Here is a 22432-nt window from a genome sequence, read left to right on the forward strand (position 1 = left end):
ACAGTGAAGGTGTTTGATGTCTGCATTTGTACTTGCATTTGCTCTCAATCTTATACTGGCTCTAGAAATTGGCACTCAGTCACAGAAACTTTTAAAATCCCGTCTAGTTGCCAACTAAACATTTGCTGTATACACACATATACTTTGATACCTATAGGGCAGGTTGGCTCGGAGCCTGATTTTGGCACTGCTATATTTTCATCTCCTTGATGCCTGTGTTTTTGTACCTAATAAGGAGTTACAGGTGCAGCTGGTGGCACCGCACTAAGACACACACAACCGCTAATACAGATAATGAAATTAGTGAGCTAGACTGGAGGCACAAGTTCACTTTGTGCTAAACAAAGCCTGAACATTTGCCCAATGCTGTACTTTCAGCTGAAGCAGTGATCCAAAACAACATACAAGAGTTGGGTGATTGGACAAATATGGCAGCTGTTGGTGACTGTTGCTAGTGATTCCAGGAGCAATGGTTTTAACATTGCCTCGGACTTTTAGCAGCTCCATAAAGACAACTGCAAAACCATCTTGCTGCCATTTTTTTTTTTTTAAAGGAAAGTTGACCTCTGATCTTCAGGTCAGTTGCTGGGATTCAAACTCGTCTGAGATTTTTAGTAGATGCATCTGTGGTTTTAATTTGAAAATACTACATATCCTCATTCTCGAGTTCTCGCATTCACACACTCAGGTGTCCATGCTGCCCACCTGATGACAATACCCCATCAGCCTTTCACCTCCAAGGAGTGAAAACGCTAAATATTTAAGCGATCATTACTTGTTGCTTGAGTGTTGTGCTGTCCTCTAGTATATTATTTACTGGACTACCAAACAAACAAACAGTGGATTTGATTTTGAAACAGCATTTTTGGTGACTGGCGACCTGTCCAAGGTGTACCCTGCCTCTCGCCTAGTGGTGCAACGGATCACGGTTGATCCGTAATTCGAACCGATCCCACTCCACGGTTTGGAGCGCATGTGATCCGCAGATTTGAAAAAGAAGGAAAAAAAGTATGTGTATGGTGCTTGTGGTCAGTCGGTCAAGCGATAGTTATGGCCAGCGCTAGCGGTCCAAGTGGAGGAGCAGAGGAGTTTGCGGCATTTAAGTAGCCCTTTGCTGCCCATTCGACCGGGCTAAAGCTATTACAAAAGCTATTGGGGTGTTTAGCTGCAGACGGGAGGTTGTATTCCCTTGTTCAAAACAAGGGGTTTAAACTATGATGAACGTGCTTGAGCCACGCTATGATATCTCGTTGCGCGTCCACTTCAGTGTGACAAGATCGTTCCAAGCATGTATGAGCAGGAAAGGTTTAAAGTTATGGCTGAACTGTCCCACACATCTTTTGTTGCCCAACTACAAACGGGTTTACCTCCAGGTCAACGGAAAGCTACGTGACCGCTCATTATATCACAGCGGAGTGGTAGATACAAAGCCCTGTACTGCCCTATATTGAACCTTAATTTGTTTTTACATAATTGTGTGGAATGAGTCTTGAGTCGAAAGTTTTTAAATAGGCAAAATATACTTAAAAAGTTAATAAGTAAATGTTAAAATTTTTTCTTTTTTTTCTTTTTTGCTGATCCGAAAATTGATCCAATCCGTGACTTAAAACCGTGATCTGATCCTATCCGTGAGATTTTCGATCCGTTGCACCACTACTCTTGCCCTAAGACAGCTTGGACTCCAGAAAGGATAAGCGGAAGCGAATGGATGGATGGACAGTGTTTTTGGTCATGTCTGAGATCTCTCCTTTGTTCACTCAGTGTTCCTTACATAATGGACATAATGGTGAAAAGTTGCCTGAGATCTTGGTTTTAATCATTAACATTTTTGCTTCATCACTGACAAATGGCAAAGGTCACTCTGGCTTCTTCATCTATACACTGAGAATACTTTGGGCTCTAAGAACAGCCTTAGAACACTTCCAGTGGATCCTGCTTACCTTTAACAATTAACATGTTCCTTTAACCTCCTAAGACCCGAACTCTTCCACGACATGCATTTTTAATTTCTGTTTATATTTGGGCATATGAATGTAAAAACAAAGAATTACCAGATTTTTTTTACCTTATCTTTGTTTTTAAGAAAAGTACGAGCCACATATGAGGATATTCGTTTCAAATTTTGATACAACAGTAGCAGTATAATGTCCTCGTAAGTGGATATCAGGCCCATGTAGAGCAAAATTGAGTATTTTAGTCTAAATAACCCAAAATGTGATGTCCACATATGTGGATGCCAGGTCCAAGGAGGTTAAAGTGCTTTAATATGGACACATCCGTCACCTTGTTCACATGCTTCAAGTTATGATGACTTCTACAAAAGTCACACACGTAAGCGAGCATGCCAGTCCATATTAAAAAAAAATTAAAAATAAAACAGGCCACAAGCTAATTAGCTTCCTCTGTATGTAATCTCCGTGTTAGTCTGTGTATGTGTGTGTGTGTCTGTGCACGCATGCGTCTGTGCGTGTGTGTTGGGTTAATTAGCCAGGAAGACGACAGGCAGACATTAGATGGCTTCCTTTGATCTGACGCTGCTAAGTACTTCCTGGAGACACACACGCACAAACACACACACACACACACCTTCGCAACAGAGATGACAATAGCAGGCTTTGCCGTGACATCTGCACTTTTTCTAATTATAGATCATTGAGCTACACTCCTGAGGGTTACACTAACACCGTGTCCAGAGTTACCTAACCTGTGAGCGAGGGCGTGTGTTGATAGAAAGTTAGACAACAGCAGGTCAAAGTGAAGGGCACTAAAGCACTTTGCACTTAAGAGTTAAAGCAAGATAAATGAGAAGAGAAGGGCTGAGAAATTGTGCTCAGAGAGGGAGCAGTAAGCGAGGAGGAGGATAAGAGGACAAGGGAATAAGAGATTTTTGAAAACAGCAGAACAACGTCAGGAGAGACGGCGGCTACGTTTACATAGCGCTCAATATTTCTGTTCTAATTGGTCTAAAAACCCAGACAGAATAAAAATACTCTTTATCAACACTGCAGTGAGAATACAACAAGCCCAGTCTAAAAACTGTACCGTAGAAAACAATTTAACATGATTACTTTCAGGCAGTTTACTTCCCTCGCTCCATTTTAATTATGCTCCTCATCCCAAAATAGCATCGGAGCCAAATTGGCCTTCTGTGAAGAGTTTGCTCAAACTCTTAAAGAAATAAGAGCAACACAGTAACTACAAATCCCCCAACAGAGGAAGGACATCCATCATCAGGGAGCTGAAACACGTGCCAGAGGAGACAGTCAATGAGGAAGATGAATACAAGACTTTCATCACCTTTGTCACACTTCCCTGATTTACTATGACATGTAAACAGCTTGGGATTGAGGACACACAGCGGTAAAGTAAACATTTTAATTGTACTTAATTATTTTAATACAGAGTGCATTTGATTGCAGACTGCCGTCAGCGCCTATAGTTTGCATGGAAGACACTGATTTCTCTGCAAACACTCTCCACCAACTTGCAAAGCAACTTGGAAGCTCAATAGTGTAATGCAAACTGGAAATGAAGACTACCGACCTTTACAACAAAGTGCTGCCTTTAAAAACATGTTTGTTTCAAAAGTAGGAAACACCTTTTCTGTTGTACTTTTCACAATTTCCCCTACGACTGCTTGTATGCGTATTTTTTATGAAAACTAAAGTGAACTGCAGCAATCTCGTAGTGACCAAAAAAATCACAAGGTCGTCTTTGTTGTAGCAACTACTTTGCCACCAATTTCACCCAGCGACAGCGGCAGCCTCCAGCAACCACTTGTGAAACAGTCAGGGAGCGGTCAGCAACCTTCAGTTGTTTCAAGAGGGTTGGCAACTGGTCTCCAGGCCTGAGACCAAGGTCTAATGTGGGGATGTAGGAGAACAAGGAGAGGCTCTCAGAGCTGTCACATGATCAGAACTGTATGCTGAGCCCAAGCATACAAGTGTTATTGTCTTTGAAGACATTTTGCAAGCGGTAATGTGTTACCCAAGTTTAATTTAAAAAAAAAAAAAAAAAAAAAAAAAATGAGGAATGCGTAATTTGCCAATTAAAAGGTATGATATGTCAACTCTTAGCCTTCCTAATTCAATTGCAAACTCCTAGGTACGGTGGGCACTGTAGGACAAACATTCAACAACATAACAGGCTGCAGCCGGTTGCTCTGCTTTTCCCCATAATATACCAGCTAGCATTTTTCTTTTACTGTTTGTGTATCAACACATTCTTATATGGATTATATTTGAAAGTATTTGTATAATACAAGCACTTTTTAATAGGAATGAGAATAAAAATAGATATAAAATGGATTTGTGTCAATTCTATGACATAAATATTTTGCTATAGTTTTTTGTTTTTACCCTCAAGTCACCTCAAAACTCTGTTCGCTGTTCATCTGTAGTGAGCCTAGGCTTGTAATTGACTGTTGATGTTGGCTGTTAATGTGCCAGGTGTCTACGTCCATTTACTCTGGAGGAGGCTGTAAAACTTTGTAAAAGGAGTCTGATACGGGTCGAAGAGTCGGTGATCCTCACTTCTGTCTAATGACAGCAATACTGAGGTGAGTTGTTCAGGATATCCTGAATTTTTCCGTCAGTAAGACCTGCTGTGTTTTTGCTGCTATTAGCTGCTGTTAGCCTGTGTTACCGGAACTTTCTTTGAAGTGGATCAAGCATTGTGGCTCCAAGACACAGAAATATGTATAAACAAGTCTGACTTTGGTTCAGGAGATGACGCTTAAGGTGAGGTGAGAGAGGATGGCATTTTATCTTTTGCGGTTTTTGTTTCTCTGGTGAACATCATCTACGCCATCATCTACCTCCTGCACCGAGCTCTGACTCACCTGGAGAAGCCTGGAAGCACTGTGAGGATCATGTTCTTTGATTTCTCCAGTGCTTTTAACACCATCCAGCCACGACTTCTGAGGGACAAGCTGGAGCTATCGGGAGTGGACCACCACATGTCCCAGTGGATACTGGACTACCTCACAGAACGTCCACAGTATGTGAGGTGTCTCTGACACGCTGGTCTGCAGTATGGGGGCCCCACAGGGAACTGTGCTGGCACCGTTCCTCTTCACCCTCTACACTGCAGACTTCTCCATCAATTCCCCACACTGCCACCGACAGAAATTCTCTGACAACTCTGCCATAGTCGGCCTCATCACAGGTGAGGACGACTCAGAGTACAGACAGTGGACTCTGGACTTTGTTGACTGGTGTCAGCAGAACCACCTGCTGATCAACACCGGGAAAACGAAGGAGTTGGTGGTGGACTTCCGGAGACGCAGACCCACCACACTGACACCGGTGAACATCCAGGGAGTGGACATTGAGATAGTGGACTCTTATAGGTACCTGGGTGTTCACCTGGATACTAAACTGGACTGGAGCCACAACACTGATGCTCTTTACAGGAAGGGTCAGAGCAGACTCTACCTGCTGAGGCGGCTGAGGTCATTTGGAGTCCAGGGAGCGCTTTTAAAGACCTTCTATGACTCTGTGGTGGCATCTGTCATTTTTTACAGTGTTGTATGTTGGAGCAGCAGTTTATCGGCAGCTGAGAGGAAGAGGTTGGATAAACTCATCAGGAAGGCCAGCTCTGTTCTGGGATGCACCCTGGACCCAGTGCAGGTGGTGGGAGACAGAAAGACTCTGGCCAAAATAACATCTCTGATGGACAGAGTCTCCCACCCCATGCATGTAAATGTTGCTGAACTGCAGAGCTCCTTCAGTGACAGACTGCTGCATCCTAGATGCACGAAGGAGCGTTTCCGCAGGTCCTTCCTCCCTGCAGCTGTCAGACTGTACAATCAGAACTGCTCCCAACAAACATAGATGTTTACATCAATACTGTAACTGCAATAAGTTAGTTAATTAACCAATTCACACTACAACCTGGTTTGCCTCTTACCTGTAATTATTTTTATTTAATTTAATAACTGTACAGTACTCTGTTTATAGTAACCATTGTCCTTAATGTAAATATGTAAGAAAAATTGTGTATGTTTCTGTTCCGTGTCCTGTGTACTGTTTGTAGTATATTTGTCTTTTTGGCTGCTGTTACAACCAAATTTCCCCTTGTGGGACAATTAAAGGATTATTCTATTCTATTCTAACAGGACCCGTTCTCAGTTGTTTAAACACAGGTATGATCCTTCATATCTTTCATTCTGAAGGTACAGACACAAATTAAAAATCACCTCCACGGCACACAAACGCCTACAAGTTTTCCTCTCCTCCACCTTTGGCATACTGCATATGGGGCTCGAGCCTCATGCATAAAATATGATTAGGCAGAGAGGCGATGTTCATCTCAGTCACTGTATTCAAGAAGGCAACATGGCGGCTCCCATGAAACTGTGCCTATGTAATTTTAAAGAATTAATTCCACGTTTATGAGAACACATCAATTTGTTGGAAGACATTTTTATGAGCAATGTAATATTTATGAGCACATTCTTTTCTTTTAGATATTAAATAACTTCAAAACCTTGACTGACTATACCTTCAGAGAAGCTGTTGTTGGAGATTACAGCTGTAAAACAGCAGGTTAATGGTGGCAGGTGTAGCAGCTAGTACTGAGGACATTTTCTTTGAGTGTAGAAGCAGCTGATGGCAGGTAGAGAGCTGAAATCACTGAGTTCATATGAATATTTATCTCCATACATCGTCAGCTTGAATGTGTCATGCCAGTGTGAACAGTCTGTTCCTGTTACAGCAGACAGGATACATGATGGATTTTCTAGACCGTGTCAGTAGTTGTTTTTTTTCCCTCTCTCTGCACTATGATCCATATCAGCTTAAGTAACTTTTAATGAATTGAGCAAGTTTGAAATTAAATCCCATCTCCTCCTCTTTTCTTCCCTCTCTCTCTCTGTCTGTCCTATAAAATATTAAAGTGATGTGGTCTTTCCTCCCATTAAATAGCTATTAGCCATTACAGACCGGGCTGGCAGAGAAATGAGAAAAACATATAATTCTGATCATTAAAAACAAACCAAAAAAAAAAAAAAGTGAGTGAGTGAGAGTGGGGCAGAAAGAGTTATCAAGGAAAAAGAGGGACACAAGACAGAAGCACTGAGTCAGCTGCTCTTGTACAGTCTGTGAGATCGTGTCAGCTAGAAGTTGTCATAATGTCAAAATAAAATTGCAATGTCAAGGCAGAAAAAAAGCTGATCGGGAAATGAAGAATATCAAAGTGGAAGAATAATGATTGGCAGCTGGAAATACCAGGACAGAAAAAAAAAAAAACACAGTTGAAAGACGAGGTTTATTTAATCAAAAAGTGAGTTAAATTAAGACTTTTGAAGCTTCTATGCTGCAAATTATACCAAAAAATAAATAAACGATAAATGATGCATGGCTCCTAAATAGGGCGGCGGTTTGCCAATGAGCTTTTGTGCTGCAAAGAAAAACAAGCAGACAGAGGAAAAAGTGGAAGAGATGAAAATCCAGAAGGACAATAAAAGACGCAGAAAGAAAAGTAGACAGATGGAGGAGAATCACTTCCTCCTTCAATATGAAAACAGTACTTAATAAGAGCTATTCCAGGATAAAACTGTGAATATATCAACATGTCTTTGCTTCAGTGACATGAAGGGGAGGGGTCTAAATATTCATCGGTGAGGAAGAAACTGCCAGATAACTGTCTGACTGCCACCAGAAGAAGAGACACTGAGTCAGTAAGTCATCTAACTGTTCACTCGCTGAATTAATTTTCTTCTTAGTAATGGACATTTACACAGACGGACACAATGGGAGAGGAGCCACGGCTTGTGTGCGAGTGTAATCAAAGCTTTGAAGCAGCAGAGTGAAGTGAGGGACAAACACAGAGGCAAAGGCAAAAGAAAATAAGTGAAATTGAGGAGAAAAAGGGGCGAGAGCAGTCTTGATTAAAGCTGTTGTATTATGCATATACATACTTTACAATGGTGTAAGATCATACTGAACACGGTCAAAGATTTACACAACAGAGGTCAAAGTCTGCGCAAATGATCCCTGTGGGACAAACACTTTTTCCTACTCTTGTGTCTGAATGATGTCAGTAAGAGCTGAGATGCCATAGATGGTCATATGAGCTGACTGTGAGGATGAAGAGAGGGTGCCCTTAAACAGAATGCAGTTAAAGCAGCTCGTTTCAGACAGCGAGTGAAGCACTGGTCTGCACAAAGACCCCACATAAGATGAATAAAGATTATTTAATACTATGAGTGAGTAGAGCTGGAAGAGAGTGAAATAGACTGTTACTTTTCTATTCTAACTGATCACTCAAAGCAATCTTTACTTGAGCGAATCCACACTCATCATTTCTTTCGGCTGCTCCATTTGAGCTCATTCTTATATAGCATTTTTCTTCTCGGAGTGCTTTATACAACATCTTATTTACCCAATCATACAAGCACTTTTTCCCATAGAAGCTTTCATCCAACATTCACACACATTCATACGTCGATGAACGCATCAGAGGTGTCTTATATCTTTAGTATCTTACCCAATGACACTCTAGTGAGCAGACTGGGATCTAACCACCAACCTTCTGATTAGTAGATGACCTGCTCAAACTCCTGAACTACACCCACCCAGTTAAGGTGGGAGTTGTCAAAGCAGATAATCTGCCCTCTGTCACCTGTTCTCCAACAGCCTCCTCTGTCACACCAACCTTCTGCTTGTTCTCCATCTTCAGTATCCTTTGTCCAATATATCCACTATCCCTCCTCTGCACATGTCCAAACCTTCTCAACGGTGTCTCTCTGATATACTCACATCGAATCCAATCCATCCTAGTCACTCCCAATGAAAATCTTAACATTCCAACCCAGTCTTCAAACCAGAAATCAGTGCAGTGCGCTCACTAGTAATCCTTTATGCTTTCATACAGTGCTACTCCATAGATATTCTCATGCTGATAGTTTCATTAAAAAACAAAGCTGTGAAAAGGAAAAGATGCAAAAAAAACTGGGCGAGTTTTGTTCTTGTTTTTGTTTTTTTTAAACGGTACAGAAACCTTGTGAGACCATAATTTCCTCACGCAGAATTTTTTTCCCCCTTCTTTTGCTCCACAGAAATGCAGAGTTACAATTGATATATTTATGATGGAAACACTTGAAGTAGCCATCCACTTTATATCCTCACAGGGAACGTACAAGTCAGCAGTTTATGTTTCCCCTTACGTCTGTACGAGGCGATTTCTACTGGTTTGCCTTCAGACTCATTTCATCACATTACAAAGTCCCTGAGATCCAAACCATAGCCTTTCAAATGGTGGCCCGACATCCACTGCATCTTCCTTCATTTGCAAATGTTTCATGGTCCAATTTGTGGGGCTTTGGGGCCTGTCCCAGCTGCCTGAAGCAAAAGGTGGGGTATTCCAGGTAAATAGAAACAGAATCTCAGAAACTTTAGAGCAAATTATCTACATTTGTGAGGAAAATTAACTCAAACTTAACTAAAAATCAAACATAGATGTTCAGAAAAAGAAAAAAAAAAAGGATGAAGCGAATCAGACAGCTCCCTGATTTAAGGGACTGTGGAAATGAGTTTGGCCAACTTGAGAGCAGTGAGGCAAAGCTCAGCTAACTGCAGAGGTGCTTTTAATATTCAGAGTACCCCCATCAATGCATAAATAAGAGAAACAGCTCTCAGTATAGCACTGTGCAGTTTAATAGCGTCATACACTGCAGCCTCCAAAAGTTTCAGAGAAACCCAAGATCATGAGCCCGCCGATGGCAGAGATTGTTCTCATTATGTGGACACCATCAGCTGTGAAATGGGTACATTCATCATTGCATCATGAGTAGAGATTTATACAAAGTCATTACCTCGGCTGTTCCTAAGCTTATTTATTCTGACTGTATTGAAAACGCGTAAACTCAGAACCTGTAAATAAGATCTTTTCTATACCAGGGAGTGTGAGTAACAAGTGAGTGGAAAGAAAAGAAATCTGTGAATGAAAACAAAGGTGCAAAACACAAAGGTAACAAAACAGGACAAACTGTGGTCTCCTGGCTTAAAAAACTGTGATTGCCTCCATCCAAACTGCTTCTTGTTAAAATCTGCTACATATATACTGCTGCACACGTTGGCACATGATCCATGCTGAGCTGCAGTTGCTTTCTTTGTAATTTCACCATCATGCATGGTTTTAGGAATAAAAGTTGACTACCACCATGGCGGCAACAGATTGTACAAGAAAAGAGACAGATAATGTTCCAAGAAACAGGAGTCGCTGCAGGCTTCCTCAGACCCGTTTGGTGCCAGTGGAGTCATACAGATGAAACCACCATGGTGCTTTAAACCGGACCTCAGCGCTGGTGTAAAATGTGAAGTGTGACCTGTTCTAAACCGACGACAAGACCAGAGGAAATAATGTGAAATAATAAGAGGGAGAAAGAATTCTAGATTCAGCGAGAGGAAGACGTGAAATGTAGCAGCGTTTCCTGTCCCGACGGTCATCAGTTGTTGCAGAGGCTCCCTAACGACCACGGCTGTCATGGTTACCAGCATGGCTGTCCTAACAACAAGCATGGCATGTCAGACAGCACAGCGCCGTCTGGGAACAATCTGTTCTGGATGTGACACATCTCACACACACACACACACACACTGACATATATGCCAGGACAGACACACAAGCCCACATTTGTACTCGCTGCACACTGAAATATACCAAGAGACAAAATGTACACACAGAAATGAACACTAAACACATACTTGATGATTAAAATGCTTAAGTATAACAGGATTTATTCACTCTGTGGATCGGGCTTTAAATCTGCCCTCTATCAGAAGTGGAACCGTTAAATAGAGACCCTTAAGTATACAAATACCAACACACCATTTTATGAAAACGCATAGCTTAACCTCATGATTTGCAGCCAGCGGGACATCAGGGAAAAAGATCTGCACGCTCTCACTCATACACTATGTATGCATACACACTTTTATTTATCCATTGAGCTGCATGCCCAATATGTGCACAGAAACACAAACACACACACACTGCTGTGCAGGTCCAGCACTGACAAATGTCACTTCCTCTGTGTGTTTCTCTTCGATCTCTCTCTCTCTCTCACACACACAGCTGCAGTGGTGCATGGCTACTCTGCAGTACTTGAGCGTGTCTGCATTCAGATATAAATACACAAAAGCATGAATATTAAAACGCGCAGTAGGAATGACAAATTCTGGCTCTCTCGTGAAGGGCACTCTTGCACCATCTCCCCCTTTCTCAGGTCATGTGATCTCCTTATCAAAGCGAATGTGTTGCTCTAAGTGTCTTCAGAGGGCCATCCATCAATCAGACAGACCCCCTACAGAGAACACAGATTCCTCCTAGGGTGGGTTCGGTGGGATTAACAAGCACACTCAAGACTGCAGGAAGAAATGTTTCAACATTTTGCAACAAAAAAAGAAAAGAAAAAAAGGCACATCTAAAAAACTAAATATTGCACAACCGTACATGTACTCGCACTCCTATTTCGCTACGCTGCAGGGGGAGAAGTGAAGGAACCTGTGCAAGGATTTTTGATCTAATGTCTGCTCTTAACACCTTTATTTTTGTTTCTCCTGCAAAGCTGCAGAATTTACATTTCACATGTTGTGTTTAGGGTCTCGCCTCACTGTTGGATATACAGACGCTTAAAGGATCAACCATGTGACATTTAAATCTTCACAGATGCAAATAGTTGTAGCAAAAAGTTTACAGTCAGTGGTACAGTCAACTCCTTCTGTAAGACAGAGCTTCAAATCCTCTGTACACAGTCTTCGTGTTTTTATTATATGAACATTTTAGGTTATCAGTAAACTTTATCTTTATTATTGGTTTAATACTGGCCTGGGAAACAAATTTGGTTCTTTCATCATTTTAATGATGTTTGGTTGTTCCTAATTTTCACTGCATCGTTTCCCAGGGGTTAAGGAAACCTGAAAGCTGTGGGAGTAGTTTGCATAGAGGGTGAGAGTGTAACCCTACTTATTTATCCTAAAGCTACAGTTTACACATGTAAATGTCAAACACCTGCTACTAGAGGTGGGAATCACCATACATCCCACGATACGATATTATCACAATACTTAACCCACGATACGATATTATTGCAATTTTTTAAAATATTTTGCGATATTCAGATTCTGTACATAAAGGTAAACTTTATCAATATTCATTTTATCTAATATCAAAGTCTCACACTCAGTCTTTCTCTCATTTCAGTTTTATTGTTGACAAACTGAATGGTTTGTATTACAGTCTAGTCCAACTTAACTGAATGCAACCATCTGGTACAATTATAGCTATTCTGAACTATGCAGTTTATGAAAACTATGCAGCCCATTCAGCAACTGAAGAATTTGAAAGTAAATTAAAACAAAATATAATTTTACATTAAATAAAAAAGTTTCAAACTTAATTAAAATAAAACATGTCTTAAATTAAAATAAGTAAACTGTCATGTTTATTGCTGCCATAAAAAAGTTAAACACATTTGGACAGTGAAGGAATGTCAGGATTCTTGCTCAGAAAAAGGATCAACATGCTCTGAAGTCAGAGCACAAAAACCTTTTTGTAACAAAATATCGATTTCTGCTGTCCCTGTATCGATACATTATTAGCAAACAAAATATCACGATACTACACAGTATCGATTTTTTCCCCCACCCCTACCTGCTACTGACAGCGTCTACTGAAAACACACGTGTACTATGATTTAATGATGTTACCTAAATGCCGTATGTGCAGTAGTTTGCTAGACAGCATCGCAAACTGGCCAAACTTATGGGTACAGCTCATTCAAACATCTTCAAAATAGACACTGCACTTTCTTAAATGTGCCAAATACAAAAGACCATTGAATATCATTGCTTTATAAATACAACTGAAAATACTGAAAATGAGTTGAGTAAACACTTGTATATACCTGCGTCTGTCTTCTATGTTTCATAGTAATGTCCACATCTTCTAACTTGTGGCTACTTTTCTTTTAATCAGCTGATAACAGAAAAAAAAACCACTGAACATTGTCTACTTGAAAAGAATAATATATAAAAATAACTGAATGCTTGATCCCTTTCTCCACCTGAACATTGCCCTGTAGTAAATATGATCCAGCGCAGACATGAAAATTTATCTCCCCCTTTTGACTCACACACAGCCTCCAGCCAAAAGGCCATGTGCTGTCGTTTACAAAGAGACATGGGAGCTGAAATTTAATTTTACCACTGTGATATCAGCTGAGGTTAAGAAAAAGGAAAGCTCACCATAACATGGAACAGATATTGCTTAATGCAGAGTTAGAGCAGTGACAGAATCAGTTCTCTTCGAGTAGCTTTGGAGAACTAGCTCACATTTGGGTAGCTTTGAGGAGAGATTATTAATTAGTGTCATTAGAAGCTGAGCTAATTTAGATTGGACAGAATCTGAAGGTCAGATCTGCCAATGATTGTTGGAGCCCCAAAGCATCTAACAGAGGTTTAGTTGGGCCTCACTAATCTTAACCATTCTCCAGTCAAGCCTCATTTCATCACGTTTTCCTCCTTGCGATTCTTAAAGTAGTCTTGACCAATAGTTATCCATGCTTTCTGAACTTTTCAAAGTTCTTAATTGAACACGGGCTGCTTTTCCACTCATTTTCAGTTCAATCCTTGAATCTGACCATTTTCAGATAAATTCGTTTATTTAGCCACATAAGATAAGACTTATAAGACACATAAGACTGCCCTATGAATCATTCAAGGCACCGAACTCAGGAGATGAGCAAGTGTTCAGTCTACACATAGCAGACAAATTGGCCAAGAACCAATTTTGTCTTGTATCTTTAGGCACTTTGTTCCTAGAAGCACATTTAGTTATTACAATTTCTTCAGCTTCATTTTAGAGAAATTCTAAAGTGAACAGTTTGACAGGCATAAACAGTACTTGCACCAATGAGATGCTTCCCAAAGTGCTCTTACCCAAAAACTTGGTAGGCCTCGAGACCACCTACAAGAGCATCGGAAAACAAAGTTCTTAAAAATAAATAAATAAAATAAAATCCAGGAAAGACCTGACAAGACTCAAGAGATGCATCCGGGCTTTTCGTCAATATGAATGGAAGTGGTCAGAGAAGAGGTACAAGAGAGAGTGAATGAAATATGAATGAAACTCATGGTTTGGTGCTGCCAGTATTGTTGGAGATCAGAGAAGCATGATGAGATTGCGATCCAACATGCTAATCAGGCCCATCTGGAAAGGCAACAGCTTCATAGCAGCATGACAATGACACCAAACACATTGTAAGTTCAGTAAATGCAAATCTAGATTGAAAAGCACACAACGCAACACTATCAGTCATGGTCTTGATGCATTCTCAATCATCCAGGAAAGTAAGTCTCCAAAAAGTTGATTCTGTTCATCTGGACGTGGCGTTTTGTGGGAGAAACGTTTCTCCTGACTGAAGAAGTCACTTGGATGAGTGACGAAACGTTTCTCCCACAAAACGCCACGTCCAGATGAACAGAATCAACTTTTTGGAGACTATCAGTCATGGTTTGGCCTCCCCACAGCCCAGATCTGAACAATACTGAAGCAGTGTAGGATCATGTTGACAGAGAACAGAACAAAAGGAAGCTAACATACAAAGAAGAGCTTTGGATGTCCTTCAAGTCTGAAGAACTATTCCTGAAGAATACTCAAACCAACAGTTTAGACCTTCTAACTACAGGTAGCAGAGAATCAGAAAAAGTTGCTTTAAAAAGAGGTGGAGGGGAGCTAGAAACTCCCTGTCAATTCACAATTCAACTTTTAGTATACTGAAAGAGATGTATTTATGTTCACAGTAACATTGCTCACATTGTTCACATTGCTTCTACACAGACACAAAACCCAAACTTTTACACACTCCTGGTTGGAATTATACATTAGATGTTGGTGAAGATCAGATCAGATTTGTCTTGGTTGGATTTGTTGAAGCTTAAAGCTCACAAGAACATCCAGGGTAACGGTGCAAAGCAGATCAGGGACAGAGGACACATGAAGACGTGACAATGGCAAAAAAAAAGATCAGAACCAGGATCAGCGAAATCTAGAAGGGAGTTGTTCTGGTTTGCTGCATTAGGAAGACTGTCTCCTTCTGCTTTTTTCCCGTATGTATGTGTGTGGTCTTGAACCCAGATCAATGTATCGATGGTTTCTCAGCATTTAGCTGAACCTCTACATCAGTTTGGAGCTGTTTCCACTAACGGCACCAGCTGACCAGCAATAAACCAACGCGGGGACATGTTTACGGGCTAAGAAGAGTAGTGATGTAAGAGGTGAAATATCAATACAGTGCCATCACAGAGGGAAATGAGCAGCAGACTCCAGATAGGAGCTGCAATATTATTACATTTCACTGCAGGTGGTGAGAATCTCTGCCTGACCAGCTCTGTAGCAGGAGGAAATGAAGCTTAGAAAATGTTTTTGTTTTGCTCTGAAATATGAAAATGGTGCAAAAAGATGATTTCAAGAGGCAAACCACCAAATAGTGGGCGCATTTAATGGTTTTGTTTTAAATACCGGATTGAGTTGCATTTCAAAAACAAAGCTTTCTTATTGAAATAAATAATTCAATTACAGAATTAGAACTTTTCTAAACAGACTAACATTCAAAGTGCACACTGTAAGAAGTCCATGAGAAGCCCATTTGCGCCTGCGTTACTGACCTAGGTAAACATTTCATTACTTCATACTTGGAGTGTTCCTCATCATAGCACGATGTGTTCATGTTATAACTTTTGTTGTAATTTTAAGTAAAAATAGACAATGTTTTTTGTTGTTGTTATGGTATATAACCAATAGGCACAGTTTATTCCAGAATTGGCGGCCTGTAAATGTCAATTTTAGATGCACCTTGTTGGTAGTGTTGGTAGCAACACTAGTGCTATGGCTGATTATTTTGCCATGCTACAATTATGGATTCCCAAGTGAAATTTATACCTTGCATTTTATATGTAGTTCCAACATCCAAACATAATGTCCACTTCTTTAAAGCTGGCTGAACTTAAACAGGAAAAACTTCTTTATTCTTTTGTTAACTATCGTGCTAAGCTGAGTGAATGTTTGTTCAATCTATCAGATTTAATTCAGACAGCTAAAGAAAAGATACGTTTGATGTCATATTAACACTGAGCGTTAACTGCTAGACTGGTACTGATCACATTCTGAGAGTATCTCTACCACAAAGTATGTTGTCTGAATTTTGTTTTGGTTTTTTTTGAAAGATGATGCAGTTACTTAATTTGGATTTTAATTAAAGGTCGCCTTTTTGTATCCTAACAAATGGCGTTCTTGGAAATTGAAAACCTTGTGATTGAGAGCATGCTCAACACTCAGAGGGCTCATTAAGCAGAGTATCTCATCCGTGGCTTTTTAATCACAGCATTGATGCGAACATTTTATCATCGAAAGGTTTCATATTGCAGCTTTTTTATTCTTGACAAATGATGGAACAAGACTTCATATTATTGATGACAATCACTGAAGGAGTTAAGACACTGGTCTAAGGACAGTTTGTCACTGACAGCATTTATTGTCAGGCTAGATTTTGCAGTGACAGTGTACACGACTCCCCTATTTACCCAGCCTGGCTATACCATTGAAACTATTGTTTCAAACTTGGCTATTCTTGTTAATCATCTACATGAGAAAAAAATGTATTTTGAAAATAACCCATTTTCTGACGGGATTACATGAAAAAAGCAGATTTTTTAAAAAAGTAAATCATCTTCTCAAAAAGCTCACTCATTAATTCTGATTTAATCAGATTAGAGAAAATATTTTGTTTTGGCACCAGTTTCTCCTGAAGGAGTGCTACAATAGCAATATAGACTGATATTTTGTATACATACAGAATTATAAAAATATTGAGGTCAATGTTTATTAAAGTTTCTGTGATATGCATTAAAAGCTACTTACCAAGACAGCTTGACTTCTTATCACAGCTAAGTATCTGCTTAGGGGTGATGCTACTCTGCAACATGCGCTGAGTGTATTAACAATCAGGTCAGTCATGTCAATCAACTTTTTCTGCATTTTATTTTGAAAGGAAAAGGTTTTAACTGGAAAATACAGGAAATACTGATCTTTGCGATCGGTTACAATCAGCCAATAATATCCGTCAGGCTGTACTTGACACATTTGCATTGGTGTGTTTTTCCTTTAGGCAGGGTCTGGTTATCCATTTCCATTTGTTTCCTGCCTTCATGCTAGGCTAAGTCACTGTAGCTTCACGTGTCACAGGTACTGTATGATTAGCACATCTTTCCCACATGGTTAAATTGCACAGCCCCAAAGGAGAAGTCTGTCTTGTTTTAGAATATCTCTTCACATACGACAATTTGTATTGTCTCACAGTAAATTCAAATCATTTTGGCTTGCTGTGGTATTGGGAGACAAAGAGTTTTGATTATGGGGTTGAAAACATTCAATTGTCAAGGAGTTGAAGAGGTCTTTTATGTGCTATTGATTTTTCTGACTGTTAAATCAAATGTCAAAGCACTCTGTAGCTTGCAATGATAGACTGCAATAAGCAGCCGTTAAAGACTGAGATGTCATAAAATTTAAACTGAGTGTGTGATCAAAACTGTTTGCAACTTCAAAGACACTGGGTGTGTTTGGTTTCCACATTAGCACACCGTTCCCCCCTTGATGTCGTCCATTAAGTGATGAAAACTGTTTCAAGTGCACACAAGTGTTAGCCTCACTACAATTCAGAATAAGAACAAGCAAAACTAATCAACTTAAGTTCAAAGTCCCATGGCCCTTGAAACCAATAAAACCAAAAACTGCATTAGATCCTAAAAAAGAAATAAACACGAAGTGCTTTGAAAGGGACCGAGAGTAGAGCAGTGCCAAATACAAATTATAACAAAATTCATGCCCAACATTTCTGCAAACTATTGTTTTTTCATAGAGCACTCATTTATTTTATGATAAGAGAGCATTTAAAGGGTTTATTAAGCTCATTTCTACATTTAGCTACCTATCCTCCAAGCCAGCTTTACTTTGGTTGGCTTCCCCTCCTAAACAGAAGGTTTGAACCCCAGATAGCAAAAATGCACATACTTAGCCATATCACCCATTCATTTCTGCCTTGTGTGACTTGTGACTGTTTGTCTGCTACCATGTTTTTATTTTTTTATTACCTTGAATCATATGAAGCTCATATGGTGGAAAGAGTAGAGGACTAAGCCCTCAGATAGCACTAGCATGTTTGGTTATCAAACTGTACCCATATGTTTTATGGCTCTGACCCTCAAGCACATATATGAAATAATTATTGCCAAGCAACAGATTCATAAAAAACAAGAATGTAAACAACAAACAAAAAAGCAAAAACATCTTGAATAAACTGTACCACATAACAAGCCATATTTTTATTTAGATAATATATTAAAATGCTTCAAAATATTAAAAACTGCACAGTCTGTGGCAGTGTTTCCCAACCACTGTGCCGTGGAACATAGGTGTGCTGTGAGAAATGATCAGGTGTACCGTGGACGATTATCTGGTTCCACCTGACTAGGGATGGGCACCGGTGTCCGGTGCCATGATGGCACCGGTTCTGACATAAACGGTAGTAACCAGACCGAAAAGCAGCGCACATTTCGGTGCTTCATTTCGGTGCTTTTTTTTTTTCCTGAGCTGTGATACACTTTGAATTCTAGCCAATCATTTTACGTTTCCGAGGATAGTAGGCGGGTCCAGGTACGTACGTTCTTTTAGAGCAGAGCTACAGGTTAAAAACGCCCAAGGCGAAGCGGTCAAAGTCTGGCTGTACTTCACAGCAAAAGATGCAAACTCAGCAGCCTGCAACAAGTGCTTTAAGATGATACTGTGGAAAGGAGGTAACACCTGAAATCTGATGAAACACCTGGCAACGCATAGCGTTTGTTTTTTTTTAAAGCCGAGAAATGTGCCGTATTTAATAGCTTGCTGCGAGACCTCACACCGAGCACATCTACTGCGTGTGTAGCCGTAGCCCTGCCAGTGTAGCAGAAATGATGACGGATGATGATGGCAGCAGCAGCTGTTCTTCTCTGCGTGAGTAACTTAATGTTGTTCGTGTGTAATTTACGTTGAGTAGGCTAACCACGTTATTACATTAATGTATGTAAGGTGAACTAGCAAACATCATCATAGCTACATGCGGCTGTCTTCTTGTTTGATGGCAGATACTCCCTTCACCCTGGCCAAAAAGGCTAAAATGACCAAAGAAAAAGTGGAAAACAGTTAAACATGAGAGGTTTTTGGACAAAGTTTGTGTTTTTTCCATTGTTTAAGCACTGCTTCCAGCCAAGAGTGATACCATATATGCCCTATAGCTGCAGAAAAGGCTAACATTGTTATCTTTTTACAAAAAAACAGCTGAACATGAGAGTTTTTTGGACCAATTTTGTGTTCTCCATTCTTTAAGCACCGGTTTGAGCACCGTTTAAGCACCGGCACCGTTTCAAAAGTACCGGTTTGGCACCGGTATCGGATAAAACCTAAACGATACCCATCCCTACACCTGACTTTAAGCAATCAGTGTGAGTAACGGGCAGAACAATTACATTTCCTTGCACTAGAGGGCAGTACATATACCAACTCTAATTAAATGGGTTGCCAACTACCAGTACAACAGAAGAAGACAAAGAAGAAATTACATAATAGTCATGCTGTGGGACGACGCAGCACAAATAGCAATGGATAAATATTCGAAAAGAAGTAGCAGTCAGTCTGACCTGAGCCCTGGAGAAAATTCCAACCCAGATGAAGGGCTTAGCATGAGTAGTGGTCAGAAGAAAGTAGAAAATGTATACTGGGAACAAAAAGAGCCATTTCCGCTATACCTGGTGCGTTGGGAAACATCAATATGCTTTTTGTGACATTTTTGTTTGGTGGTGTGCTGTGTGATTTTTCTAATGTGAAATATGTGCTCCAAAAGGTTGGGAAACTCTGGTCTATGGGAACTGACTCGATTTTGAGACACCCCCAAGTGGCACTTAGAGGAACTGCTTCGCTGTTTTTGTTACTTCCACACTGGCTTAATTTTTCAGATCCTGAGTTTGCTCCGTGGTTTGAACAGCAGGTGGTTAGGGTACCTGCGCTCACAACAGAGCAGTGTGGCTCAAATGACCCTATTTAGATGACCTCACACTGACATCATAAAGGTTTTTGCTCAGAGAGATTACTTGCACACATGTTGACTTCATTCAACACGTTGCAGTCAAAAACTGTACCGTTTTTGACTGCAACCTTTCCACGGTCATACTTTAAAATTTACTGCAGTTCACTTGGGAGTCAGATATGACATGTGTAATCTTGCTGGTAACAAAGGTAAAAACAAGGTGTTATTACAGCTTCTATACATATACACTCAAACTAAAGTTCACTTTCTCTGGCAGCCTATTTCATCATTTTGGGGATTTCTTCCTTGATTTAAGGCAGCACGACATCTTAATAAAAATAAATAAATAACTTGAAATGAAAGCTCCCACCATCTTTTCTCCTGGTGAAGTGGTTAAATGAGACATTGCTGTAGCTGAAGAATCTCTTTTCTTTTCAAAAACCAGACTGTCAAGTAACTGCCAAGCGTCCTTGAATAACAACCTGTGCCTCCGTCTGCTTATTCACTGTGAAGCACACTGGATAAGAGCATCAGCTCAACACAATGAGACACATCAGTGTATCTCAAAAGCACACGCATCAGGAATTTGCCACCAATTCTCAGGTTAAGCTGTAAATATCCCTTTGAGCTGGTAAACTATTTCTAGTTTTTGTGCTGCAACCTTGAAAGAATGTACGATGACATGGATATTATAAAAAAACAAACAAAACAAAAACAAAACATTAACCTTGAGCCATCTATAAAAAGGACGCACAAACAACATAAATCAGTATTAGATGACCAATGGATGACAAAATTAAACAAAAGTACAGAAATTCTTTATGCCAATTTTGTTTATGACTGAAAACTACTTAATTAACCAAAGTAATAAAAACACACAAAATGAAGGATTAAAAAACCTGAATAAATAATACATTACGTTTTGTTTTCAGTTTTTCTGGCTGTCGATGGATTTGCATCAGCTGCTAAGTAGCACAAACTGTGAGCTTCCAGTTATGCAACAGTCCTGTCAAAAGCTCATTGGTTAAAGGGTCCTCAAGTAGGAAGAAAATAGCTGCACAGCAAATTCAAAAGTGTTAAATGTTTTGGTGTTAGTAGTCTTAGAGTTAATTTTACTCTAAGTAGAGTCACATGCTTTTAATGTAACTCTGAGGTGTAAAATGATAGTAGTTAAAATCGAGTGTTAAAAATGAGTGTTTCTATTTCAAATCTGGAGGTGTTACAATGGAAACATTAACTCTTGACCTCTTAACTCTGAACTCCTACAGGGGCTATGACACCAATAGAGTAAATTCACAGACTCCGCCCCCAGCACGGCTCCAATCGAAGCTGAAGTGAAGCCGTTTCAGAACATTTTGCTCTACATATTTGAGTTGTTTGCCATGCTTGGTAAGTCATGTTTTCAAAGATTGTTTCAATTATTATTATTAGCTTTTACTTCTGTGGCTCTTTGGAGTTGAGACAAAGCTGTGTGAAAGGCATTAGCCATGTTGCTCGCTGATAGCACCGCTCGCTGTTTTAGCTAGCTGAAAGGTATTGTTTTCGGCAAATACCACAGCCTTGAAAAAAAGCTTGCATGTGAATTTTCGGTTAAATTTTTTGGTCAAATACACCTAAAACAATGTCTAGAATGTGAAATGTTGGTATAATGGTGCTACTTGAAGCCTGAAAACGATCTCCCATAAAAAACGAGCAAACAGCAGTAGCAGATGTCCTGACTGGGTTCTACGTTAGCATTTAGATCCCTCCAGAGTTTTGTGCACACGGTTTTACATTTAGTTCAGTACTACCTGTTGCCTGTGTCCTTATCTTTTGGGAAAATACTTTACACAAGTAATGTCTCAAAAAGGATTCCTTTTTTTTTTTTTTTTTTTTACTGTGCTGCAATTGATTTGTGCCATTAATTAGTGTCAACTAATTTTTATTCAATCTCCACATAGGATATGCTTGTGAAGATGGAATATGGGGGAGAGCAGAAGTGCGTTGCAGTTCCACAAAGTGATGAATGAAGGACATGCATATTGTATTTTGTATTTATTGAAATAAGTGATGAGAATGCTGTTATTTGCATTTACCAGCTCACCTATGTCAGACCTTTTGATAAACGAAATTCTAATGAAAGTGAGAACATGTACACTGTTACATCTTTCAGAAAATGTTTTGAAATTGTGGTGCACAGTTCAGAATAAATGTTTTTCAAAAACCATTGCGTCTTTTTAGTAAATGTTTATTTCCAAAAGAAATTTCTAGAAGTTCAGAACAGTAAAATTCCCGCTTTTTAGAATTAATTAGAAGATAACTCTTACGTAGTTA

The 22432-nt window shown here is 39.8% G+C and overlaps 2 protein-coding genes across 2 annotated transcripts in view; one reads left to right on the plus strand and one right to left on the minus strand.

The window, feature by feature from the left end:
• Positions 1-22147, plus strand: part of LOC146522634 (uncharacterized) — a 518363-nt gene extending 496216 nt beyond the window's left edge. Inside the window, exon 12 of the mRNA XM_085153495.1 lies at positions 22060-22147. Within this exon, the coding sequence (XP_085009621.1) occupies positions 22060-22072 (13 nt within the window). The 3' untranslated portion in view covers positions 22073-22147. The remainder of the gene's footprint in view (positions 1-22059) is intronic.
• Positions 1-22432, minus strand: part of trpc5a (transient receptor potential cation channel, subfamily C, member 5a) — a 203067-nt gene that overhangs the window by 143260 nt on the left and 37375 nt on the right. The window lies entirely within an intron of this gene.

The sequence above is a fragment of the Neolamprologus multifasciatus genome, chromosome 3, assembly GCF_963576455.1.
Source record: "Neolamprologus multifasciatus chromosome 3, fNeoMul1.2, whole genome shotgun sequence".
NCBI classification, from domain to species: domain Eukaryota; kingdom Metazoa; phylum Chordata; class Actinopteri; order Cichliformes; family Cichlidae; genus Neolamprologus; species Neolamprologus multifasciatus.